Source organism: Megalops cyprinoides, chromosome 20 (assembly GCF_013368585.1).
Source record: "Megalops cyprinoides isolate fMegCyp1 chromosome 20, fMegCyp1.pri, whole genome shotgun sequence".
Classification (NCBI taxonomy): Eukaryota; Metazoa; Chordata; class Actinopteri; order Elopiformes; family Megalopidae; genus Megalops; species Megalops cyprinoides.
Window position 1 is genome coordinate 286,170 of NC_050602.1, and position 27,949 is coordinate 314,118.

General features: G+C 42.6%; 1 protein-coding gene across 1 annotated transcript; it reads left to right on the forward strand.

Annotated features, from left to right (window-relative positions):
• Positions 1–115: 115 nt before the first annotated feature.
• LOC118796016 (microtubule-associated serine/threonine-protein kinase 2-like) lies at positions 116–27,949 on the forward strand. The gene is made up of 26 exons (XM_036554850.1): positions 116–241; positions 2,049–2,080; positions 3,913–4,004; positions 5,048–5,123; positions 6,337–6,415; positions 8,397–8,551; positions 11,837–11,912; positions 13,236–13,439; positions 13,811–13,912; positions 18,591–18,723; positions 18,894–18,946; positions 19,094–19,185; positions 19,340–19,548; positions 19,704–19,842; positions 20,354–20,486; positions 20,760–20,925; positions 21,442–21,543; positions 21,718–21,840; positions 21,948–22,054; positions 22,296–22,494; positions 23,858–23,995; positions 24,113–24,318; positions 26,039–26,161; positions 26,413–26,549; positions 27,189–27,340; positions 27,714–27,949. The coding sequence occupies exons 1-26, from the start codon at positions 116–118 to the stop codon at positions 27,947–27,949; spliced, it is 3,390 nt and encodes a 1,129-aa protein (XP_036410743.1).

Consider the following 27,949-nt stretch of genomic DNA (forward strand, 5'->3'; position numbering starts at 1 on the left):
TCTCCTTTTGTATTTGAAGGATTATAGTTCATTCGGACCAGGTCATAGTTGAGCCTGGTCTGCACTTTTGTGTCCACTATAATCCCTCGCATGTGCCCTGCTCCACATTGTCAGGATGGCTGGGTCCGCTGATGGAGAGCAGGCTGGAAGGGCTCCTGTCTTTAAGCGCTCAGCAAGCTGGTATGGAGTGAAGCTGTGCCTACTGAGGGAGTCTGTTGAGATGGGTTATGAGACAGGGCAGGTAAGGGAATTTTGTTTTTGACCATTTAAACAGCAGACAAGCTTAATGAACTTGAGAAATTCTTGGTTGATGTGGGAACTTCAGTGTTTGATGTAATACCTGTATGGGAGGTTTTAAATGTAATTTCCAGGAGAAATATTGCAGTTGTTCAGAAGGATTTCGAATTTGTCAGGGTTTTATCATAGAAGGGTCCATGTATGTTTGACGTAATGCTCTTCCTATGGAGCCAGATTCTTGGTATATTGACTAGATTAGCAGCTCATAAAATTCCATATTGAAAATTCTTGAAACTAAAACTGTTCTGATTTGCTGGCTCATGAACATTCCTGAAGGGGTGTGGTCTTAAACAGACCATTCATGGTCAGCACAGCAGCACAGACAGCACTAGAACCTTCTATTACCAACTGGAAGCACCTAGGAGATGGACAGAAAAAACATAGGAGCTGAATATCTGGTTATAGTAGAACATATTTGCTGTCGACCATGACACTACTGATATATTTCCAGAGCATCCTCTGCTCCACATAGGAGTGCCCATCATCATGATTAAAAAGCAGAGAAATCACCTGCAGAGAAATCACATCACCCCAGTAAGAGAATGACCAACATAATTTCTCTCTTTTTCCCCCTTTCTTGTGATGCTCGCCAATGGAGGAAGTATCCGGAGGGTTGTGGATAAAGTGATAAATGTTTGACTGCACACAGTTGGAAGCTTTTCCCTGCCAATATGAACAAGTTGTTAGTGATCCAATTTGGTGGCCAGAGATCAAGGAACTGGATTATTGTGTTTGCTCTCATATCATGGGAAACTACTAAGCTGTGTTCTGCCTACCAATTCTGTACCAACTTAAACATTTAATACAGACATTGGGTCACCTGCTGTTGAAATATCTATAGAGGGAAATTGCCCCTGTTGGCTCCAATTAAGATATGAGAGATCAGAGCAGAGCTAGACAGAAATGTGCATTGCTCACTGCTATATTACAGTCACCAGCATTTACAGCAGCATGGGGTGTGTGAGGATGTAGCTTGATCTACAAGTACTGTACTGAACCAAATAAACGGAGCAGTGGGTGTACAATGTGACCTTGGTTGGTTCTTCTGTTTTGGGGGTTTTTACAAAAAATAACTGAACTGTGTACAGACTGCCACCATAAAAATGCTTGTCAGTTAGGAATTACAAGATTTGTATTTGTCATAGTAAATCAAGACAGGAACTTTGCCCCATGTCTTTAGGGCAGAAAACAGATGGCACTGAACCAATGTAAAATTATGAATTCATTGTGTTGCTTCAAGATCAAGTCAGCCATCAGAAAGGGCTCTTAGATGAATTAATTAATCTGTGTACCTTTCAGTGCTCATCAATTAATAACCAATGTTACACTTGATATCAATGCATATCAATGAATAAACACAACTATACTTAACAGTTGGAGGGAAAAATACTTCATCAGTTGTTACACATACATAACCAGTTGTTTGTACATGAATGTTCTGAATATGGCTACCCCAGGATTAAACTGTGTGAGGGAATAAAGAGATCATAGCAGATTATCCACACTGTTTGAGCAGCATGAGCACAAACAGTAGTTTTACTGTTCAATGTGACCAAATACAAATGGCTGGATATGGCTGGTTTACAAGACAACTTTTTTTGGAAATGAAACCAATTTCAAAGATGCTGCACAGACATTGCTCACACACACATTTCTCAGAACAGCCTGATGCATCTTTATATGTGCTGGGAAAATGTATTATTGTGTTATGATAGTGATACACATTGTAATGTTTCTCCTTTTTCTTTCAGAAGGAGCGAAGTCTTCCAAGAAGGAACAGTTTGTAAGTATCATTGTCCTCTCTCAATAATCGTCAAAAATTGTAAATTTTAAAAAGATGCTTCAGTAATTACTGGGGTCCAATTTGGCCCCATCTTTCTAAACTGGCAATATAGTTGTAGTGTTGAAATGTCACTGTATGACAGTGTCAAGGTAAAACTGTTAAGTAATATTGACATAATTTGATTGTGAAGTAGGTTTTCATTGTTGTTTCAAGTGTTTTAATTTTTTAAAGTTTTGTTCTAATTTGATAAGAAATAAGAGGTGTTTTTCTGTGCAGTTTGTACTCTCTTCTGGCCTGTCATTGGCCCACTTCTACAGCGTATTGAATCTCACAACTGCTCTGCCCTACTTGGCTGCCTTAGTAACCACAATATTGTATTTAAAAACTCAACATCATTTGTAGATCACACAACATAAACCCAGCATCACAATTAAAACATTTTAAAATTAAAACACTGAATATTTCTTTAGTACCGCTAAGAGACCTCTGTTTCTTACTAAGGGGTAACTCAGAGAGGGAGGACTCTACTAAGGGATGTTGCAATGAAGCCAAGGTTATTGCAAGCATAAACTTGTGCATGGATCAACATCAAATTTATCTCACAATACTCACCACTTGTCACAGAACAGCCAAGAATTATGTAGCATGCAAGAATGAAGATGGTATGCACACATCATCAAGGAAAAGGTCCTGAATCCACTTAAACTGGCTTTCATTGTGATTTTTTTGTAAAAAATTTTCATTGTTATTTAATATGTGATCAAGTTACTCATATTGTCCTTACCCCACTATGTGGTTGACCTGTATCCTACTTCACTGGCCCATCTGATGTCCTTACTGTGTGGTGCACCTGCATCACTACTACACTAGCCCAGATGATCTCTCCTCACATCTCATTTGCAGTATGTGTCCTTCATCAATGGTGGATGAGTTACCAGGCCAGCACAATTCAGTTGTGCTTGGTTTAGCCCAGTGAGTGCCTTGCTCTTCTGCTCTTATAATGAACCATTCAATACCAACAATATGAATCTTTCATGTACTTACTAGGGTTGGTGTTCAGTCTATTCTGTGGACAAAAATAAACCTAGTACTCACTTACATAACGCCCTCATTAACCTTACACATCACTGTGCTTAACAGTCTCGTCCACTGCAGTGCTTGACCTGCACTGGTAAATTCCTTTTTCCTTTTTATTTTTTTTTACTTCATGTCTATAATATTTTTCTTGCAGCAAACTTGTCATGCTTTAATAAGAATATTCAGACAGTCATTTATATCAATTCATCACTGAAGTTGAAAAGTTGCCTCGTTGCATAAAAGCATGAGTGCTTTAAATAGTTCATCTACAGTTCATCATCACAGTGAACAGTAGTCTGGCTTAAAGATATGGTTGCTTACTCATAACCGGTGCTTTACAGCAGCGGACAATGCTGGGACATGCATGGATTAAGCAGCAATTGTGCTGAATGTTAGATACCACCCAGCATTTGTCTTCCATGTAGAGATGTGCAGAGGTACTTCTCAACGTCTTTGTTGATGGCAAAAGAGTCTTGGGGTTGATCCATGTAGCCAAAAAGTTTATCCAGAAGGCTTCCATGACAAGCAACAAATTGCAACCATGGTTGTAAAAATATGTGCGATAGTTTTGGTAAACAAGACAACACAAATATGTTAACATTTTAATGACATTATTCATAACCCCCTTTCTTCTTAGAATTAGAAATGTCAGATTTTCCAATCAGAAAAGACATGCCATTCCTTTGTAAAGAGAGAAAGATCCTGTGGAGTCTGTTTCCTGCTGTCACTAATGAGCTGTGTCATCTCCCTTCCAGTGGTCGGACCAGCAATAGGAAGAGTCTGATTATGACCTGTGGCTCTTCGCCCACTCTGCCGAGGCCTCTCTCCCCATTTCATGGATACACAGGTGTGTCCCTGCCACCTGAACTTCCATTGAAAATGTGCTGCACAGATACCTGTCTACATGTCTACTGATACGTCCTCTCACAATGGGAGAGACATTGTTAGATAAAATTGATCAAAGAAAGAAATGTTTCATTTATATGCATTTGACCATGTCATGACTAGACAAGACACCATGTGCTAAGAGCTACACTATTGGAGCACTGTGCCAAACAAAATCTGTTTAGAAAAGAAAGAGAAAGGACTATGCACAATATTTTGGGACATCATGTTCTAAGCTGAAATTCTGATAAATTCTGAGGTTCTCCTATTCCTTGACCACAGTAAGTATAATATAAAACAGCTACATCCATATTACATACCTGTATTGTTAGCTGGAGACATTCACATTTAACATGTCAACATGCCTATATCAGTTGGTATATCCTCTAATAGGGTCAATATATTGTAATGCAACTAGTTGTTTGTAGTTCTCAGGTACTTAGTTGCTCATTCCATGTGTATCCAAGAATCCCAAAACTGGTAAACATTGGGTAATTATACAGATAGGTAACTCAGAAAGTAACGCTTTGCTGCTTCACGAAAGCAAGAATTGCTTTATGTTGAGGTTAAAAACATGCTGGCTCTGTTGAGTGTGAGTAATAGTAACTTAAAACATAAAATATGAGTAATGTTAACATAAAACTGGTCCTATATTTTATAACTCTTTGTATGTGACCTTGAATAAACACAGCTGAACAGACAAAAAACAGCTTGCAAATGAGGCAGTGGGGGACCCCTCTGTGTGTGTGTGTGTGTGTGTGTGTGTGTGTGTGTGTGTGTGTGTGTGTGTGTGTGTGTGTGTGTGTGTGCGTGTGTGTGTGTGTGTGTGTGTGTGTGTGTGTGTGTGTGCGCGCATGTGTGTGCAGTGCAGCAGGCTGCATGAGGGAGTGTGTGGGTGTGGTGCACAGCCTCTCCCCTCATGCAGCCAGGACCCCTGCCTAATTTCATGCTGTCTTTTGCGATTTACTTGTTTCTAAACACCTCCATTTCTCCATCATTTTACAGTGAACAGCCCTTTGGACAGCCCCCGCAGTTTTTCTCCTAAAACTGCAACTCACTTTTCTTTCATTCAGCTACGAAGGTGAGAAGGAGATTGAGTCACCTTGTTCCACCTGCATTGTGTCAGATAATACACAGTCCCTCCAGAGTAAACACAATGTCGTCATTTAAATTGTCTGTCAAAATCAGTCCTATTCTTGTCTAATTTCCTGTAAAATATAGTGGAAATTTAGTCTTGCAGTCCAGACAAGAACTCACAAATTATGAACCCTGGCCATTGAAAAAAAAATGTGTGAAATGTGGCCCATGTTGGCTGAATTGAGAGATTAACAAGATATAAAAGGTTCAGACAAGAGAGTTATTGCAGCAAAATTACTCATTGTGTCATTGTGTAAAAGAAGGTACATAATTCGTCACCTGTTCAGTATAAAAGATATGAAAGCATATGCTGAAACAAAAAATTTGCATTTGGCTTTTGGGAGGGCATAAGTGCACCTGCACTGAAATTTTGAGGTTGATTGTATTTTTCAGAACAAAGAAATGAGATGGTTGGCCTTTTCTAGAGTAGAGTGGTTATCCCAATTTGTGTGATCCTGTTTTGTAAAGGAGCCCCAATCTCACTGCCATGAAGAGCAATTGGTTGAATGGCACATTGTAAATTTTTTAGCCAGATTGTGATTGGTGGGATTAAATTGTAGCGCCTCCTCTTTATAGCATAAAATGCCCTGTATGCTTTCTCCTTTAATGCATTCACTGCTAGTTCAAACTCTCCTGAGGCACTGATAATCAAATCCTAGGTATGTGTAGCTGAAGGTATGCTCTAGGTGTCAGTCTGTACCCTTGTTTATAGATTTCTTCTGTTTATTTCCATTTTTTATAGTGCGTTATATTTTCTATGTGCATTGATTTTACGATATGATATACTTTACCCTCTACACCACTTTTCAGCACATTGATTTTATGATGTCATATACTTTTACCTCTTTTACAGAATTTTTAGAAATAGACCTTCATGCCAAATTGAATCAAGTCCCTTTTTAAAGTCCACAAAGCAGGAAAATATTTTCCTTCCATTTGTTCACTCTCTGTCCTTCTGGGGTAGTCACCCTCCATCTGTCTGAAAAAGGTGCAAGTCACTCTCTGTCCTTCTGGGAGTGTCACTCTGACCATCTGGGAGAGTTGCTCTCTGTCTTTTTGGAAAAGTCACTGTCTGTCTTTCTACGAGTGTCAACATTGCTCTCTGTCCCTCTGGGAAAGTTGCTGTTTAACCCATCCTCTCTGCCTCCCTGTTGCAGGACAGAAGGACGCCGCTGGTCTCTGTCCTCCCTGCCCTCCTCAGGGTATGGTACCAACACACCCAGTTCCACAGTCTCAGTGAGTGAGCTCTCACACCATGGGTAAACACTACTGCCCACTGTTACAGGACCACTTGCAGGACTCATTTCCTTGTCCATCTCTTTGGTTTTCCATTTTCACTTCCTTCCTTGCAAATTTATTACACCCTGCGGTGCATGAACACTGAAGAACCCATGGATCTTTACTGCTTTACTGTAATGTAAATGTTTCTTTTGAACTCAAAGAATATCACGAGACTAAATGGGTATCTTCATTTCTTTCAGCCTCAGCTGCTTCTTCAATAGCATGAGAAATGGAAATGAAGATCACTTGCTCTTTAGATTTCTAAACTGCAGTAATTGTACCAGAGCCCAAGGAGATTCCACTTCATGTGTGTTGTCCTTTGAGGACAAGGTGTTGTAGAATGGCATGTTGAAATAGGTGATGTGGAATGTTGTGGTGTTAAAGGTATCAGTGCACAATGTTGTGTTTTAAAAGGTGTCAGTGTAGAATGTCATGGCGTTAAAGATGTAGGTGTATATGGTGGTTGTGGGTAAAAGGTGGCAGCATAGTTTAGGACAGCCAGTCACAACCAATGAGGGAAGTGGTGGCTGTTGAAGGCAGATGTGTGCGTTTGTGTCTTTGGACGTACTGGTGTAAAAATCTGCCTATCTAACAACTAAAATCTGACTCCATTTTATGCTAGCCTATGTTTCAGTGCCCCAATTCCCAATTCTAATTAGCAACCCAGGAATTCTCAGTTCGCTTTGGCTTGTAGGTGATCAAGCTACATAGTCCACGACATAGGATACCGTACCAGTGCATTTAATATAACCTGCTGCCGTTTTATATTCTAAATCATAGAATATATATTAGGCAGCCCATCTAGGGACTGCAGACTCGTCAGAATAGTGCAATACTTAAGACTGACTGAGCGTAAGTATCAATGGGTTTTGAGCGGCAGAGAAAAACCTCAAATCCTGCAACGCGTGTCAATAAAAATGGTCAAATGAGAAATCACAAACAGAGATTAAGACTAATACTTTTATTAATCAAAATTCTCCCAATCAGTTAAAGTTTCAAGATTACAGAAGACAGTATGGTATAGTGCAAACAATGATAAATAGACATACAGTACCTATACGGAGTCACGTGGCTATATGCTTGGTGCGCAGGAGTCCGTGCTGACGGTGCTCCCTATATGGAGTCACATGGCTATATGCTTGGTGCGCAGGAGTCTGTGCTGACGGAGCTCCCCGAAGTGCAAAATCTTTCCTTCTATATACTCAAACATTAAAGAGTTGATCAGCACTTGAGGTCCTGGAAAGGGCCCTGATAGGTTTTGTCATTCCCTGGTGATTGATTAGTGCTGGTGTTTATTCGTGTCCCGTTATCTGGGGCATGAGCAATGGTGTGCATCATTTTAGTTTTCTGAGCCAATTCCCAGAACAATGGTTTGGAGACCCCCTACTGTTATAGAACTATCACCCCTTTGCTGCTCGCATGGTATGGATCAAAATGAGATCGAACAAGACATGTATACCTTGAACCGAACAGAATATGCCAGTATCAGTTAACAGAATATCAGTTTATAACTGAGGATTGGGATTTCACCACTGGTCAGGAGGGAGGGTCCCTGAAGGATTTGGGGTCATAAAGATTCCATGCTCTCTGAGTCTCCTTATCAGTGGTGCCTCATCCTGTCATGGGGTTCCTTTGTGTGGAGGAGCGGGCATATATTCCTCAGCCGGGTGAGAATGGCCTGCTTTTGGCTTGAGAATGTTTACTTTACTGTGCCGCAGTCCATATGTTGGCAGGCCTAGCTGTCAGGATGGCCCGAGGATGTTTATTTGAACAATGGTCTCTGGTTTTGCGTGCCATCCTGTTCCCACCTTAAAATAGAATATCATGGTGTAAAAGTTGCCAGCGTAGAATATTGTGGTGAAAGTGTTGGTGTAGGTCACATTAGAGTTGATACTGAGTGTCCTGTCCTCTCTTTTTTTAACTCTGTATGTCACAGTCATCAAGTTCATCTCAGGAGAAGCTGCACCAGCTGCCCTACCAGCCTACAGTTGATGAGCTGAACTTCCTTACAAAGCACTTCAGCTCTGAGACCATCCCGAATGAGGAGGGACACAGCTCATCTGTCATGCGCCCCCGCTCCCACAGTTTTAGGTCTGCACACACACACACACACACGCACACACACACATACACACACACACACACAATCTCTCTCTCTCTCTCACTCCAAGATATACACACATATTTCTGTATTTGTGACGTCTATGACAGTGTGCAAGCAATTAATAAAAATTTCAACTCTACTCAGCTGACAGCCAGCGCAAAGAATCTAAAATTGTGCTCTCCTATGTGTACTCATGAGCAGCTGCTGAATATTATTCTAGCTAAAGGTAGGCCAGAGTTCAATGACTCAAACAAGTATATAGGGATATAGTTGGAGATGAGGTACATGCATTTATTATTTTTTTCTGAGTCCTCAAACAATAAAATGACCTGATTTGCAAATATTCAACTGGTAAAGCTCAATCAAAAAAAATCAAACCAAGATTTCTTGAAATAGATTTCACATTGGGGGCTTTAGAACCAAGATTCAGTTGGATTTGGTCAGAGACATGCCCTGGACCAAAAATATCTGTTGTATCAGTCCAACTGGAGGAAGGTTTGACACACCCAGTTAAGCATCAGTTAAGCAGCGCAAACAGCTTGCTTGAGTCTAAACCTCACCCAGATGTTTGTAAATGAAGGTGTGCGGTGTTAGAATTGAATCTTCAACCCAACTGTTACTCCTATATGGAAACTATAATGGGTCTAACATTCATGCAGTTTTGTTCACTTTAAAGGCTTAAATGTGATTTTTCATACTTTAGGTTAACCTTTTGGGAGCTGAGTTAACCTTGAAAGGAACATCACAAGTGAGGAACATCACATAGCTGATATGCACATGACTTTAAAACTCTCTCCTGACCCTGTCTGGGCTACAGTGTTTTCTTAGCAGTATTGACTTATCTGTCTGGATGAATGTTATTAATAATATTAACATAATTAACAATAATATAACTATAATATATTAAGTGTATGGCAATATTGTCATCAGTAGCAACAACTGAACTAATTTGATCACTCTCCTTCTTGAAATCATAGACATAAATATTGAACAAAACTCATTTAGTTCATTTTCTACTTGCAATATCACTGGATAGAGAGCTGCAAGAGTTACTTGCTTTACTCAGCAGGTCTGCCATAGTTTAAAGCCCTTCAAAGCAGACCTCATACTACCAGTTATAAAGTTTTCCTCCACAGACTTTTTATAATTAAACTTAGCCTTTTTAATTTCATGTCAAGCCTGATTTATGCTTCTGCGTCAAATCAACGGCGTACCCCACAGAGCCCTCTGCGTCGCCATGTACCCCTCCACTGTCGCCTGACGTGCACCTCCAAAAAACTGTAACATCGCGTCGAGGCGACACAGACTACAAGGGCTGTGATTGGTCCGCTCAGTACATCATTTCCGGCATTTAGCTTTTCCGGTTTCTCCCTCCCGCTATACCGCCATTTTTAAATTGCTCGTATCAGAGTTGTTTTCTGCGCGATAACCATGGATCAAGTTGAGGAGCGTACAACAATCAACGAGTTTCACGATTGACCCTTCAAAAACCACACAGCGTTATGGCGGCGAATTGCACAGGGACGCAGAGCAACGTATTCAACCCCAACGCAGAACTTTGAAAGGTTCAAGACGGCATTGAAGTGACGCCGGGGGTACGACGCAGAAGCATAAACCAAGCTTTACTCTTCCATAATGCCCTTCTTCCTCTTCATAACATGGCCCTGAGTAGGCTAGCTTTTTCTTATTTTGAAAGGACTTTATAATTCATTATTTTTTGTTGGGGTACATTTTGTAAGTAGCTTCAAGGAACACTGAGTCTTCACAGTGTAACTACTGACAACATCAGCCAGTCCATCTGCATCGGAGAAAGTGTCTTTGAATAAGTTGATGTCACGGCTCAGGCAAGGACTCAGGAGCGGACCACGCAAGTTTCAGGTTCTGTGCGACTTTATTTGAGGAAGATGACAGCGTAGCGAAAACAATAACAGGCAGGGTCTAAACCAGGCAGGCAGTCTGAGGGCAATTCAGGGGAAGGCGATCGTGGAGTCAGGCAGAGTCAGGAACCAGGCAAGCAGGCAATCAGGCAAACAGGGCAAAAACAGCAGGCAGAGAACCAGGCGGGCGCAGACAACGGTGGGGACGAAACAGGAAAAACACGCTGTAACGAACTAGCAACAGGACAGGGACAAGCAGGGAAGATATAGGGCAGGGCTGACGAGGGGATGGGAAGCAGGTGTGCAGGCAATCAGGCGGGCGGAGACCGGGCGGGGAGCGGGGCAGGGCTAGAACACAAGGAAAACAAAAACACAACAGCTAAAAAGGCAGAGCACTGAGAGTTGATGGTTCTGTTTATTACAATATTATATTTTCCAGGTCTTTTCCTGGGGCCAAGAAATTATTTTCCATTTTCCCCAATTGGTCTGGGATTTCTGGTTTTTGAATCCCTCTGGAAAATGCACTATACAACATGTACAGTGCTTTGCTACAATCTCAATTGGAAAAGATGCGCACTAACAAATACAATTGGATTAATTCATTGATTGATAATATGCCTGAGTAACAAATAAATAACATGACAAACTCTGCTCCCAGTCACTACGTGAGCAGCACCTATTAATTTTTCTCTCATCTCCGTCTCTCAATTTCTATGTGAAATCCAACAGCACTGTTTTAAAAGCTGAAATGTTAGGTCATAATGATAGTACAATCAATGCATGGTAATGTCCCACTTGCCCCATCAGAGAAACATCACAGAAAACATCAGAGAAAGTGTACATAATCTTATGGCAGTTCATGTGTGTGTCTTCCAAGGGCACCCTAGAGTAATAGAATTCATACACTTTTGGCACATTAACACCCGTATAGGACTGGACTAAAGTATCACTAGAGGACTATACATAACTCTATCAGGCCATTAAAAGCCAAATCTTTTTAGGACCAGGTTGTTGGTCCTTACTTAGATAAGGCCCTCACATGTGTTTGGTGAGGTCCTCACAAATTTAGAAAATATAGAACTACACTCAGAGAAATGGGGCTGTTCACTGTAAAATGATGGAGAGATCGAGGTGTTTAGAAACAAGTAAAGCGCAAAAGACAGCATGAAATTAGGCAGGGGTCCTGGCTGCATGAAGGGAGAGGCTGTGCACCACACCCACACACTCCCTCATGCAGCCTGCTGCACTGCACACACACACACATGCACACACACACACACACACACACAAACACACACACACACACACACTCTCACTCACTCACTCACTCACACTCATGCACTCAGAACCAGTCTTGTCAAGATGTTTCTTGTGAATCTTGTGTTTGTGTTACAGTCCTGGCTGGTCAGCAACCTCCTACGACCATGAAATCATCATGATGAACCATTTGTACAATGAGCGGTTCCCCAAAGTAAGTCTAGTGTGTAAAACTGTCCTATTCCCCAATCATCTAAATTATTTATCGCCAATTAAGCACAAATCACATGTGATTTCAGTGTAATTACTTAGAACCACAGACAGTGAAGTCCTGTGTGAAATGTTGTACAGTTATATGTTGGCAACAAGCCTCAGAGGATGTCATTATTTGCCTTTACCATACAAGTTGCATTGTTGGAGACAAATTTAGTCAGATTATTAAAACTGACCTCAAAATCTTGTCAGCATTTTTTGATGCTGTCTGTAACTGAGGAATTGTTTGCCAGCAACCAAGTACTGTCATGGGGGTGACCGGGACACAAACGCGGACCACGAGATTTTCAGGTTCCAGGCTTTTATTGTACTTGGCAGGCAGTTCGTAAGACCAGAGACAGGCAGGGTTCGAAAAACAGAAAAGCAGTCCGGGGCAAATCCAAGGTCGGGAATCGGAGCAGACAGGGTCAGGAACCAGGCAGGCAAGTAATCAGGCGATCGAGTCCAGGCAGCAGGCAGAATTGTGGTCGAGATGCAGGCAGGATCAGCGAAACGGCAATCAACAGGACAAACTACGGCAGGGACGAGACAGGTAGAAACACTGAAACGAACTAGCAACAAGACAGAGACACGGAGGGAAGATATAGGGCTGGGGTGACAAGGAGATGGGATGCAGGTGGGCAGGCAGGCAGGTGAAGGTGATGAGGCAATCAGGCGGGCGGAGACCAGGGGGGGGTGCGGGGCGGGGCTGGAACACAAGGAAAACAAAAAGCACATGGACAGGGAAAAACAAAACACCACAGCTAAGGGGGCGGAGCCCTGACAAGTACAATGCAAAGGATGACTTTCAAGCTGTGAGTGATGGATTTCCCCTGCAGAATGTAATAAAATACATGAAACATACTGGTGTCTGCAAATTGGCTGTCTGCAGGTGATAATTCTGTCGAAAGTGATTGGCTGATGGATTTGCCCCACCATTTACTACATGTCTGTTTAAAAATGCACAGAATTTGGGAGTATCCATTTTTTCAAGAGGAATCAAAGTTAACTGTGGGAGTAGTTTTATCTGCCATAATGACATACAGTTGAAAATTTTCATATTTTTCAAAGGTAAGCAATCCACGTAATCCAACACCATCCAAAATGGTTGCTGTAACATAACAATCAAAAGGTTGAACTTACACAGATGACCAAGATGCAGCCTTTAAAGGATAGTGCTCCTGGGAGGTGGCAAATTACCTTTGGTGAATTTTAGCGGGATGTACAGCCAACATCCATAGTGTCCCAGAGTCCCTCATTCTGAGGTATTTGGTGCTTCCCGCAGGCCACAGCTCAGATGGAAGAATGTCTGACAGACTTCCTATCCTCATCAGCCCCTGAGAAGGCCATGGCCAGTGGGGTCATGAACTTCATCCACCACCAGCTGATGGAGCTGTCCAGAGACTGCCTGGATAAATCTCGCAAGGGCCTCATTACTTCCTGCTATTTCTATGACCTGCAGGGGAACCTGGAGAAACTGCTGCAGGATGTCAGTGTGCTGTACCCATATGCTGAGTAATCCTTGTGTGTCTACAGGATATAGTCAGCAAAGCATAAAAATATAGTAATGCTGAGATGATGTTTCACTGGCCAGAAGAAGGTAATTGGTCAATTGAGTTAAGATATTCATAAATTGAGGCAGAAACCTTTTACAAGGTTACTGCTACAGGAATCATTTATAGGTAACTGCTACAGAAGGAGATGTTATGAGAAGAGTGGATAATATCTCTCTAACTATACATGTGATGGACATGTGACGGACGTTTGCCTTAAAGATGATAAAAGGTGATCTCATTGGGCAGATAGAGTATCACAGCATTTTTACATGCTGTCTGTAATAGCATGTTGTCTTCTGGACAGGCTCATAAAAGGTCAGAGGGAGTGGACATCAATGTCATCACCCAGCTGGTCAGGAAGCTGATGATCATTATCGCTCGACCTGCACGCTTGCTGGAGTGCCTGGTAAGAGGGGGATGGAGTTTGGGATAGGAGTAGAGGGAGACATGATCGGGGAGTATCCAACTCACAACTCATCCCTAATAAGAAAACAAAGGATAAGGAAATATAAAAACTGCCAAGACTTTCAGCATAAGGATATAATGTAATTCTGTTTATGCTATGAATGCCAGCCACTTGTAAGTCACTGTGGATAAAAGCGTCTGCCAAATGAATAAATGTAAATGTAAATGTAAATGTAAATGTAAATGTAAATGTAAATTATTCAGGGGATCATGAGCGATGCACTGGGCTCCCAAGCAGCTCAGTTCACTTTGAGCACATGCTGAGCTCCATGGCCCTTGTTGAATCCCAGCCATGTAATCAACTGACAATGACTGGGAGCCCACAGCAGTGGACCATATTTGGCTCGTTATGTGGGGGTATTAGTGAGTATTTTGGCAGGGGTTGCTTGTGTAGCTGCGCTCAGGCACAGCCCAGCACTCCTGCATGAGTACAATGGTTGTCATGGTGAGGTGAACATAACATACCCAACTTGTGATTCCAAAATAAGGCTACATTAAGGGGAAAAAGTATTTATTAATTTTACAAGAAATACTTTATTATTCCTATGCTCAGGTCATCCAGTTGTTCAGTTAATGCTTTATTTCAGTGAGATTGCTCTCAACCATAAATTGGTTCTTCTCTTGCATATCAATAAGTATGTTTAATGATGACAGCAGCCTGTTTGGCCCAGCTGAGCTCATCAGTGTGCCTGTATAGTTTAGAGCAGCTGTTTACAAGGTTTAACATAGTGTACCTCCCTTAAAAGACCATGGCAACACCACCCCACCCAGCTAAAATAATAATAGGGTCTATGCCTACTTTAAAATATGAGTGGTGTATAAAAACACAAAAATCTAGACAATATCAACAGCACACTATTTTCATTTTTCTGTATTAAAATATCATATTTAAGAGGCTGTTTGTACTTGATGTTGCAAAGTTGAAGCAACCTATTATTGCCTATTATGATTGTATTACACTATAGTGCACTGTTGTTATTGCAATGTATCTTAAATCCCACCCAGACCTCTTCTGGGTGAAAGAGTACCACAGTGAAAGTGGCAGTGCATCCATGGGAATAATTAGAGCATACAAAATATGTCCAGAGAATAAGTAATCTTATAAAGACTATTTTTAAATCAGGCAAATTAGGATTTTTTCTGCATTCTTGCAATTCAGTCCTGCCCTCCAAGATAAGGGGATTGAGAACCCGCAATAATAAAGTAACGCTTCTGTTGGGTACTCAGCACTTTACTCAAATGATATTGGTAAGACAGCCAGCTAAACTATTGATATGCTGCAAGACAAAAAAAGATTGGAAAAACAATGATACTTAGCATATTTAAGTGGGATCTATAAACAAACTGTTATTTAGTTGACACTAACTCTATACATGCTAGTTGTAAAACAAAATACACATTATTTTAATTATTTAAATAATATGAATATTTAATATATATATATATATATATATATATATATATATATATATATTCAATTCAATTCAATTCATTTTTATTTGTATAGCGCTTTTTACAACACAAGTTGTCACAAAGCAGCTTTACATTGTTCCCAGGCCTGAGACCCCCTGAGAGCAAGCCTAAGGCAACAGTGGCAAGGAAAAACTCCCTATCAGGAAGAAACCTTGAGCAGAACCGGGCTCATGGGGGGGCCCATCTGCTTCTGGCTGGCACTGGGCAGATAGAACAATAGTATTTAACAGTAGAGTAATTATAAGAATGTCTCCTAGGATGTCCGGGTCTTGGAATGCAGTTGGCTTTGATGGGCAGGGCAGCGAGGTAGCAGGACTGGAAAACGGGATGAGATGCTTGGGCTACAGCTCCGGACAGGAGCCCGGAGCAGGGAATAGGAAGCAAACAGAAAACAGTGGTTAGTGGATGATAAGAATGGCAGGGATGTAGAACAGAGAGGCAGGAGAGGAGGGGCAGAGAAAAAGGTGTGCAACAAGGAAAGACCCCGGCAGGCTAACATTATGGCAGCATACCTAGGGGACGGGAGGCAAGGGACCGGCATAGTCATGAGGGCGACCCTAAGACAGTCAACACCAGATCACGGCACAGGGTCCATGAAAGCAATGACCACTTAGTCCACCAGAGACTCTATGATCCACGCCAGCACCAGACCATGTCCCTCAGCTGAAAGATTTACTATATAGATATGTTTTGAGCCTAGACTTAGGTGGAGAGAGAGTCTGTTCCCCGAATCTCAGAAGGTAAGCTGTTCCACAGGAGAGGGGCTTGATAGGAAAAGGCTCTACCGCCTACAGTAGTTTTGCCCACTCTTGGAATGGTGAGAAGCCCAGCATTTTGGGAACGAAGGGCTCTCTGCGGAAGATATGGATGAAGAAGGTCCTTAAGATAGGGGGGGCAAGCCCATTTAAAGCCTTAAATGTGAGTAAGAGTATTTTAAAAATGATCCGGTATTTAATAGGTAGCCAATGGAGAGAGGCCAGAACTGGGGTGATGTGCTCAAAGCGTTTAGTTTTAGTTAAGATTCGAGCAGCTGCATTTTGCACCAGCTGAAGGGGTTTTAATGAGACGTTTGCATATCCTGACAAGAGGGCATTACAGTAGTCTAATCTGGATGTTACAAAGGCATGGATTAGTTTTTCAGTGTCGTTATTGATACGATTTTCCTGATTTTAGCAATATTTCTCAGATGGAAGAAGGCAGTCCTAGAGGTGTTAGTTATGTGAGTTTCAAAGGAGAGCTCGGGATCAATAACAACACCAAGGTCTTTGATGGCTGCACTCGGGGCAAGGGAGACACCATCAAGGTCCAGTGTAAAATGAGTGAGTTTGCTCCTGATTGAATTTTGGCCTATGACCAATATTTCGGTTTTGTCCGGGTTGAGGAGGAGAAAGTTTTGGGACATCCAATTCTTTACATCTGTTAGGCAGGCCTCCATGTCGGGTTTGACTGATATGTATAACTGAGTGTCATCCACGTAACAGTGGAAATTAATGTCATGTTTACGGATGATATCGCCAAGAGGCAACATGTATAACGAGAAGAGCAGAGGTCCAAGCACAGATCCTTGAGGTATACCATATTTTACTCTGGAACGAGCGGAGGATTCGTTGTTGATGGAGACAAACTGATATCGTTCTGATAGATAAGACCTAAACCAAGATAGGGCCTGTCCACTTATGCCAACCAGGTTTTCGAGGCGGTCAAGGAGGATACAATGATCGATGGTATCAAAGGCTGCACTTAGGTCTAGTAGCACAAGAAGAGAGATACAGCCATTGTCACAGGAGAGTAGAAGGTCATTGAGCACTTTCAGGAGAGCGGTTTCCGTACTGTGGTGAGGTCTAAATCCGGACTGGAAAACTTCCAAAATGTTGTTAGAGTGTAAAAAGGCACAGAGTTGCTTTGATACTGCTTTTTCCAGAATTTTCGAGAGGAATTGAAGGTTCAAGATGGGCCTATAGTTCGACAGGTCATTGGGATCAAGATTAGGCTTTTTCAGAATAGGCTTGATAACTGCTACTTTGAAGGGTTGAGGTACGTGTCCAGACATAAGAGAGGCATTGATAAGATTTAATAGTGGTGTGCCAATTGCAGGCAATAGCTGTTTTAGGAAGCCAGTTGGTATGGGGTCAAGTTGGCTGGTAGAGTTATTAGATGAATTGAGAAGAGAAGAAAAGTCGCCAAATTCAATGGGTATAAAAGAGTCAAAGCGCGAGGCGGGCCTAATAGACATGCCTACATAATCTGGAATGGGACTGGCCAGGCAGGAACCAGAAGTTGATGAGAATTTCTGTATTGTGTCTCTTATCTTTAAGATTTTGCTATCAAAGAAGTTCATGAAGTAGTCACTGCTACTACAAATTGCTGGTATGGTAGGGTTAACTGATGCAGGACTCTTGGTTAATCTGTCGATAGTGCTAAACAGGTACCTAGGATTGTCCTTGTTTCTCTCAATAAGAGTAGAGAAATATTTGGATCTGGTAGCTGTGAGGGCATGCTTGTAATTTAGGAGACTTTCCTTCCACGCCAGGAGAAAAACCTGTAATTTGGTGGAGCGCCATTTTCTTTCGAATTTTCGTGTGGCTTGTTTGAGAGCACGAGTATGGTCGTTATACCAAGGTGCTAGCTTCTTGTCTGTGATTTCCTTCCTTTTGAGGGGAGCAACGGCATCTAGAGTTTTACGCAAAGGGAGCAACGGCATCTAGAGTTTTACGCAAAGCTAGAGTTTTACGCAAAACTCTAGCTTTGCGTAAAACTCTAGCTTTGTATATTATATATAAATAATATAAAATGGAAACACCTGCTTTGTTGAAGACAGCTTGCTAATAGTGTACCTTCTACTTTTAAGTTTCTGAACACTGTAGTGGTTGGTGACATTTATGGCTCACCCTTCCCCTCAAACAACTTGCCTCCCCAGGTAGGCACACCCACACATTACCATCCATCCACAATTTATGGATTTAATATAGTAATTTGTTATCACAAATCTCTCAGAATGTCTGCAGACCTGTTTAAGTCAAGGGTTAGGACATGAGGTTCCTGATAATTCAGAGGCTGAATGCCCTCTGTTGATTGGGTGGGATTCAGACGTCGACTGTATGGTCATCTCGATCTTCCTGTAGGCTCCTCTCTCCATGTTCTCTTAGGAGTTTGACCCTGAGGAGTTCTACTGCCTTCTGGAGGCCGCAGAGGGCCGCGCTAGAGAGGGCCAGGGCATCAAATCGGACATCCCTCACTACATCATCAACCAGCTGGGCCTCACCAGGGATCCCCTGAAGGGTGGGGGTTAACAGCACCTTTGCAATGGAGCTGATTTGTATATTATTTGTTCAGTGCAGCAAACAATGATTAGGGTGCTTTGATCCACAAATTTAATTGCTCCATGTCTACCTTTGCTCTGACAAATATCCCAAAGAGCATCCAGACCTTGACTGTTTTCCCTTCTGCAGAAATGGCCCAGCTGAGCGGCCTTGACAGCCAAGAGATGGACAGCAGTGTGGAGGTGAGCTACAGTTGGGGGTGGGGTACAGACAGGCAGAAGCACAACTGTGAGGCTGGTGTGGGTACAGAAAGACAGAAGGACAGCTATGATGCCAGTATGGTTATGGAGAGGCATTCTGTCTCACCCTTTCTCTCTGCTGCCTCTCAGAGTCCCTGTGCCACAGTGCGAGAGACCAGGACCAAGACCCCATGTGAGGAGGACTTTGAGAACATCAAATTGATCAGCAATGGGGCCTATGGGTGAGACAGCCTGGAAGACTGCCCCACAGCAAAGCCCAGCACACACACCTGACTAGAAATGGAGAAACATTAGACAACAGACCTTGTAGATATGTGTGTCAATGGTCATTTGGGTCTGTAATGGAGCACTGTGTCCGTCTCTCTGTGCCTGAAGTGCAGTGCACCTGGTGCGGCATCGGGAGACCCGACAGCGCTTCGCCATGAAGAAAATCAACAAGCAGAACCTGTTCCTAAGGAACCAGATCCAGCAGGCCTTTGTGGAGCGTGACATCCTCACCTTCGCTGAGAACCCCTTCGTGGTCGGCATGTTCTGCTCATTCGACACACCCCGGCACCTCTGCATGGTCATGGAGTATGTCGAAGGTACTGCACAGTGTGCATCCGATAGCCTACAGGCTAACCTGGCATTTCACAGAAGCAAAGAACTGCAGACGTGCTTAAGTAGTGCTCTGATCTGTGTCTCAGAGCAGAACACGCATGAGCAGTCATGCTAAGGCTGTTTTGTTTTCCTTTTTGAGGAGGGGATTGTGCCACCCTGCTGAAGAACATGGGGGCTCTGCCAGTGGACATAGCACGAATGTACTTCGCTGAAACCATCCTGGCGCTGGAGTATCTGCACAACTACGGCATTGTGCACAGAGACCTCAAACCTGACAAGTAATGTCCCCTGAGCAATGTGTGTGAGAGGAAGAAACCTAGGAACACCTGTTAGTCCTCTGAAAAAATTAAGTGGCCATTACCCATAAATCAAAAGATATATCCTTGCATACTTTATAATATGGGATGTAATATAATTAAACATGTTTAAGACTTTAATTTTTTAATTGATTGTTTATATGAATTTTATTTTTGACTAATAATATTTTATTTGTAAAAATGAAAACACAATAAAAAGGAAATTAACTCCTTTCCAAGGGGGTAATGCTGTAGTAATTTAGTAGACAGTAATGACAAACAAATATAAATACATAAATAAAATAAAAAGCAATTCTATACAATTTGCGTAACTGTTGCAGCATGGGGAACAAATACCTTTTCATCTAAGCCATTTTGTTAATCTGAAGGAGTCTGTTTGATTATTCCACCCCATATTTGTTTAAATATTGTTCTAAATGAAGATGTTAGCCTCTCTGGCTATTGGTGACCATGTTTCCCCTTCTGTCTGCAGTCTGCTTATCACCTCCATGGGTCACATCAAACTGACAGATTTTGGGCTTTCCAAGATTGGCCTAATGAGCCTCACCACCAACCTGTATGAGGGACACATAGAAGAGAACAGGCGCGAGTTTTTGGACAAACAGGTGCCACTCCCCATTACCAGTACTCCCAATTTGCTTTGTGTCACTCTGTGAGCCAACCTCTGTGTGAACTGTATCACTCCCACACTGTCTCCTCCTTGCACTGTATCACTCCAGTGCTGTCACCTCCTTGCACTGTGTCACTCCAGTGCTGTCACATTCCTGCTCTGTGTCACTCCAGCACTGTCACCTCTGTCCACTGTGACACTCCACCACTGTGACCTCCCTGACTGTGTCACTCCAGGGCTGTCACCTCTATCCACTGTATGTTCCCAGGTGTACGGCACACCTGAATACATTGCCCCAGAAGTGATCCTGAGGCAGGGCTATGGCAAGCCGGTGGACTGGTGGGCCATGGGTGTCATCCTGTACGAGTTTCTGGTGGGCTGCGTGCCATTCTTTGGAGATACACCAGAAGAGCTGTTTGGCCAAGTCATCAGTGGTTAGTTTCATAGATATCAGTCAGTTATCGATGGTTAGACCCATAGATATCAAGCTGTCATCAGCATTTAGTGCCAGTGATATCAGGCTGTCATCAGCAGTTAGAGCCATAGATATCAAGCTGGCTGTCATTGACAGTTAGTACCATAGATGTCAGGGTCTCATCAGCGGTTAGAGCCAAAGATATCAGGCTGTCATCAACGGTTGTTCCAGTGATATCACGCTGTTATCAGCAGATAATGTCACAAATATTAGGCTGTCATCAGCAGTTAGAGCCAGAGATATTAAGCTGGCTGTCATTGGCAGTTAGTATCATAGATATCACGGTCTCATCAGCAATTAGTGCCAGTGATATCACGCTGTCATGAGCAGTTAGTACCATAGGTATTTGGCTGGCTGTTATCAGTGGTTAATACTATAGATAACGGGCTGTCATCAGCAGTTAGTACCATAGATATGAGGCACATTTCAGTGTGTTTTATAGCATCTCTACACCTTTCTTCTCTGTGATCCATAGAAACAGTGACCTGGCCAGAGGACAAAGAAGCCCTGCCCGCAGATGCCCAGGACCTCATCTCCAAGCTGCTCCAACAGAGCCCCATGGACCGGTTAGGAACAGGTCCTGCCCAAAGTCCACCTGTAGGCTGTGTTCAGTTTACTCATAATTTAGAGTGGCTGTGTTTCTAATTGCTCTAATTGTGTGGGTGTGTTTTGCTTGTGCTTGTGTGTATGTGTGTGTGTGTGTGTGTATGTGTCATGGTGTGTGGGTGGTTGTGTGTTCACATGCATGCAGGCAGTGCCATTGAGGTAAAGCAACACCACTTCTTCAAAGACTTAGACTGGACCAGCCTGCTTCGGCAGAAGGCAGAATTCATTCCACAGCTGGAGTCTGAGGACGACACCAGCTACTTTGACAGTGAGTCCCCTCTACCTGCCTCCACACTGATTACCATCCTACTGTGAGCTGAGTGAATCTGCAGCTTCGAGCCCCCATGCACAGACTGTTCTCTCCTCTGTGTCCAGCTCGGTTAGACAGATATCAGCACATTGAATCAGATGGGGAGCATGCATACGATGATGACTGCGTTGAGGTGCGTCAGTTCTCCTCCTGCTCGCCCCGATTCAGCAAGGTGAGAGAAACACACTTTCCCACTGCTCCCATACAAAGTTCTGCAGACTAATAAGTCTGCTTTTCATTTGTATCTTAGGGACATGTTTTGTCACTGTCCGCTTACTGCATGTAAAATGTGGGTATATGCTCACCAATTTTGTTGTTGTTATACTATTTCAATGTGCGTATTTTATAATGGTTTTCCAGTCCAAATCCATCATACTCTTCTTCAGAACACCCTGTTCTGATGCCCTGTGAAGGTATGCAGCAGCATGGAACGTCTGTCCCTCCATGATGAAAAAAGCATGCTACCTTCACTGACACACAGTCTGAACGAGGAACTGCCCCACTCACATGTTATTGAAAGAGAGGACAGCAGCAGCCCAAAGAAGGGGCCCATGGCAGAGGGTACTATCCCCGGCCCGCAGGGCTCCATGAACAGCCCACTGAGCAAAGCCTGTGAGTCCCACTTACTTCCCTCCAGTGTTGGACATGCAGCCTCCTTTACATACAAGTTGTCTGTCTCTGCATACAGAGGATGGCCATGCCCTCCACTTGCTTGTTTCCAGTCAGTTCTGAAGCACAGTACAAATATGATTGACAAAAAGGGTAATTCACACCTATACTACATTCCTGTAATTTAAGTCAGCATCTATCATCAATATTTCACTTACTGTAATTACAATATCACATCTAACGATAAATGATTGATTTACCAGTGGACAATCTGACAAACTCTTATTATAGAGGGCACAGTTTACCTTCTTAAGTTTGGCTGTATAATCCTTCCAGCTTCTTGCATTGTTAGGTTTTGATTTATGACATGGTCAATCACTGTAGCTTTAATTTCATTCCATACAATGGTGTGCCTCCTTGACCATGACCTCTGCCTCAGCCACAACCCTGACCTCATCCATGACCATGCCTTTCAATATCATTATCATTCATATAAGTCATATATCAGTCATATAATTTCAACATCAACATCAATTCTCATAAAATACATTTTTTTTATATGTTTTCAGCATTTGTTCTGTATGGTAAATGTCAGATATTGCTGAAAAATAAATTGATTCCCTAATGTCCTGCATATTGCAGAAATATTAATCTATTTATTAATGTCCAAGAAAGAGTAGAAATGTAAACTGATCCACTCATATCTGACAAATTTTTTTTCAAAATGTGGTGTGCAAATATGCAATTTCTAACTATCTAATAATGCCATTTCATATACAGATGATTGCTACGATTATCATTTGTTTTTTGCTTGGTTTATTATTTTTTGTCATCTGATTTTGTGATTAGACATTTTAGTGGCAAATTAAGGACTTTGCTACTGCTGCATGAGTGAAGTAAAAACTTCACCAACTGTGTTGGTCTGAATATAAAGCAGTCCTGATATTAAGGCACCTCACCTTACACCTTTCAAGCATATTTTTTTTAAATTACACACACTTCCATAAAACCAAAAAAGTTATTTGTTCTGAGCACCCAAATAAAAATAAGTGGCACTTTTGGTCTACAATGCTGCCATTCCACACTAGCTAAAATTTTGCACTGAAAGTCAAACTGAATAAATATTATTTTTATTAACAACTTATCCAGTTTACATTTCAACTTTTGAAATACATTTAGAAAACTGCACAAGGGAGCTACCATTGAAGTTTAGCAGAAGAATTAGCGCAGGTGGCACAGATATTTACATTGCCTGCCTGGTATTGTGCAGGTGTAGAGGCTGCAGGTGGTAAAGGTGGGTGTGGACTGACTCCTTGGTTGTATTGGGATGTGCTGTTTACTGATGTCATCCTCTCTGACCCAACAGCTTGCAGCAGTGCAGAGGGGGCTGAAAGCTCTGCCCCCAAAACCACCAGCGCCCTTGCAGCCCGCCGCAAACGCACCTCCCGACCACTTAGCAGGATTGTTAAGCCTGCCTCCACCTACTCGCTCTTGCTCCCTGCAGGTTCAGGTAAAGGCATGCACCTGTATGCATTGACATTGCCGCTGGGTCTCTGATCTGAGCCCTGTCCTCTCTGTAACACTTTTCCCTGACTCAGGCCTCACACTTGTTCTGTTTCAGTATCCTATGCCAGCTCCCCTCTGGACAGCCCCATGTCACCCCACTCCTTTTCGTTTGACCCCTTGTTGCGGGACTCCTCCCCAAAGAGGGAACCGGCCCCAGCCATTGTCGTCCAGCGCACAGGCATGAAGTATGGCTTCACGCTGCGCGGCATCCGGGTCTTCATGGGGAACACTGATGTCTACAGCTTGCACCACATGGTTTGGGTGAGCTTTATCTGATGCTATATTCATACCCTAACCAACGTACAGTATGTTTAATATGCAACATGCTACATTAATATGCTACATAATATGCTACCTTGTTTTTACCGTCTTTCTGCTTTTGCTTTTAGGATATTCTGATTCTGGCATTTGCCTTTGCTGAACTGTAGGCGTAGTTTATTGTATCTAGACTAAGTGGCATTTCTTGTGTTTAATTTCTGCCTTTGACTGTTCTGAGCCACCTCAGTGCTTTTAGCACTTCTTTTAGATGGTAATCCTGTCTCGGCAGTAAATCTTTATTTAGGGAAAGTGTGTTCAGTTAGGGGAGAAAAATGTGGCCAAAACTGTGTGAGAGTTGCCGGATGATCGGATTTCTGGAGGGAGACCTCCAGGATGAGTTCATCTGCCATCATCATCTGCCAACTAGCTGGACTCCACAGTAATCCTGAATTGTTAGAGTTCCAAGAACTGATTAGTACGCCCTATAGGGAGATAGTGTGCTCACCGTAGCCGGGTAGGGGAGAGATACAGACCAGATAGGGCGAGAGAGATGGGTATACATAAATGATCTTGATGCAGAGGTTAGTAGCAAAATAGTAAAATTTGCAGATGATACAAAACTAGGGGGTCTAACCAACAGTATAGAATCAACTAAGGTAATACAGCATCCAGAAGTGGGAAGATACCTGGCAGATGACATTCAATTTAGAAAATTTAAAGTCTTGCATGTGAGAAATAAGAACCTTAGACAAGACTACTTCATGGGGGGAAAAAAACTAGAATGTGCTCAATTTGAAAAAGACTTGGGAGTAATAGTTGACCCAGGCTTAAGAGGATCTAGGCAGTGTGCAGTAGCAGTAAAAAGGCCAACAGGATGTTGGGATATATAGCCAAAAGTATTCATTATAAATCTAAAGAGGTTATATTGAAATTATACAATGCTTTAGTCAGACCTCACTTGGAATATTGTGTGCAGTTCTGGGCAAATATATTGAGGCTCTTGAAAAAGTTCAAAGAAGGGCAACTAAATTAGTTCCTGGCATGAAATATAAAAGCTATGAGGAAAGACTCAAGTTACTTAATCTATTTAGACTTAGCGAGAGGAGGCTTAGGGGTGATTTAATTGAGGTTTTTAAATTTATAAAAGGACTCAATAAGGTTAACCACAATACATTTTTTATGGTGAGTTCAGTCTGTAGAACAAGGGGACATAAATGATAGTTAAAACAGTAATAAACAGTAAAAGTAATAAAACTAGTATACTATATAAGGAAGTACTATTTTGCACAAAGAGTTATCAATACATGGAATAGGTTGCCAGGTCATGTAGTTGATGCAGAGACCCTTGCTGTGTTCTAGTCAAGACTTGATGCAATTTTGGATTCTCTTTAATTGTAATGGCGAGCTTAGTTGGGCCGAATGGCCTGTTCTCATCATAATATGTTCTTATGTTCATATAATATATATGAACATAATATATATAAACAGAATATATATCATATATATCATATAATATGCTACATGCTCACACATCCTTCTCAAACTAAAACTGTTGACCTATGTTGCCCCTGTAGTTTTTACTTATATTATTTTTTTTCATATTGAGCCTACCCATGGTTTTAATTGATGATGAAGATCATGAGGAAGATCATCGTGGTGCAAACCTGCCCCCCTTGTATGTTTGCTAGTATGCTTGAAGAATGTGGTCTTTCTTCTCGGTCAGCATGTGGAGGAGGGGGGCCCAGCGCATAGAGCAGGGCTGAGAGAAGGAGACCTTCTGACCCACATCAACAATGAGCCCGTGCATGGACTGCTGCACACTGAGGTGCTGGAGCTCATTCTCAAGGTAGCATACACACACTAAAACATGCTAGCACGCACCATGCTAGCACACTCTCACATACAGACTAACACACGTACACACACAAACACATGCACACACTAACACTAGCACATGTTAACACACTCTCACATACTTCCTAACACACACACACACACACACACACACACACTAACACACACTTGCTAACACACACACACACACTCTTTGTGGCCTGTGTTAAACCTCTGTCCTTCCCTTCTCCACAATGCTATCAGAGTGGCAGCAGAGTCTCTCTCTTGGCCACACCCTTGGAAAACACCTCTATCCAGGTGGGCCCCCCCCGTAGGTCTGTCTGGAAGTCCAGGATGGCTTGCCGTAGTAGGAGGACCAAAGCCAAAGAGTGCCAGGAGAGGTGAGACATCAGACAGCAAGTGATTCTGCCTAGGTTGCATTATAGAATTCATTCTGAAGACTTGCTCATATGACTTATGCTCTGCATTGATGTAATGTTTAATATACAAGAAAGCAATGTAAGTTGAGGGAAATGGGTAACTTTTCTATGTCTGTCTCTGTCTGTTGTATTTGTTATTCATTTATTTGTGTCCACTTTCAAACTGTTGTTGTGGTGTTCAGTGTGTTTAAGTCAGGGTTTCAGAGACTGCTACCAGAAACAACCAGCAGGTGTCCTCGTGACAGCCTGTCTGTCCCTTTTGCCTGCTGCTTCTCCGAGATTCCTCCAGGGGTCCCATCGTACTGTTTGTGTCTTACCCAATCTAGTTAATCAGTCCCACCTGTGACTTGTTAGTTTGATTATGTGTTTTCGTGCCCTATATATAAACCCTGCCTGTTGCCTTCGTTCTCTGCTCAGTCTTGAATTACGTTGCCTTGTGTATGCCCCTGTACACAAAGCTTGGTGTTTTTTGAGCCTCAAGTAAAGGTGCTGTGTTTCTTTAATCTATCTGGTTTGTTCTCTGCAAGTGGATTCCTTCTGCTCACCTGTTACAGTTCATCCTGATACTTCAGTGTTGCGTGTGTCACTGTTTGTTTGCAGTAAAAAGAGAAGCTCCCTGTTCCACAGAATCAGCAAGCAAAGCAGACGCTGCTTGTCCTCGCTCGCCCGCTCTCCGTCACCTGGCAAGAGTGTTCTCACACCCCCCACACACACACAGGGGCACAGCCCTGGCCCAGATTCCACCCACTCTGGTACATTTACATTTAGTCATTTGGCAGACGCTTTTATCCAAAGCGACTTACATAGGTTACAGTTGTTTTACAATGTTATCCATTTATACAGCTGGATATTTTTACTGAGGCAACTGTGGGTTAAGTACCTTGCCCAAGGGTCCCAGCGGGGATTGAACCGGCAACCTTTCAGTTACGAGTCCTGCTCCTTATCCACTATGCTATACTGCCGCCCACGGTACACCTGGTACACCCCAGCAGCTTGTTTAACATGGGTATTATTGTTTCAAAAAGAGTGTGTATTGGTATATGGCTGGGTCTGGGGAGAGTCGTGTAATGGTCTCATATGAGCTTTAATTATCTACTGTCTGTTTTCTGTTTGGTTTTCACCTAGTTGGCAGGAATGTGTCCCAGGGCAGCTCTCCCAGTTCCAGTGCACCAACCTCCCCAGTTACCTCTGGCCATACTCCACCCAGCTCCCAGCATGGCCTTCTGAGCCAGTACCATTCGCCCTGGCAGAAACTTGTGAAAAACATACCCCTGTCCCCACTGGTCCGTACCTCCTCACCCACACCCCAGAACACCTCTCCTCCTCATTCACCCTCCCTCACATCCAGCCATGCCTTGTAA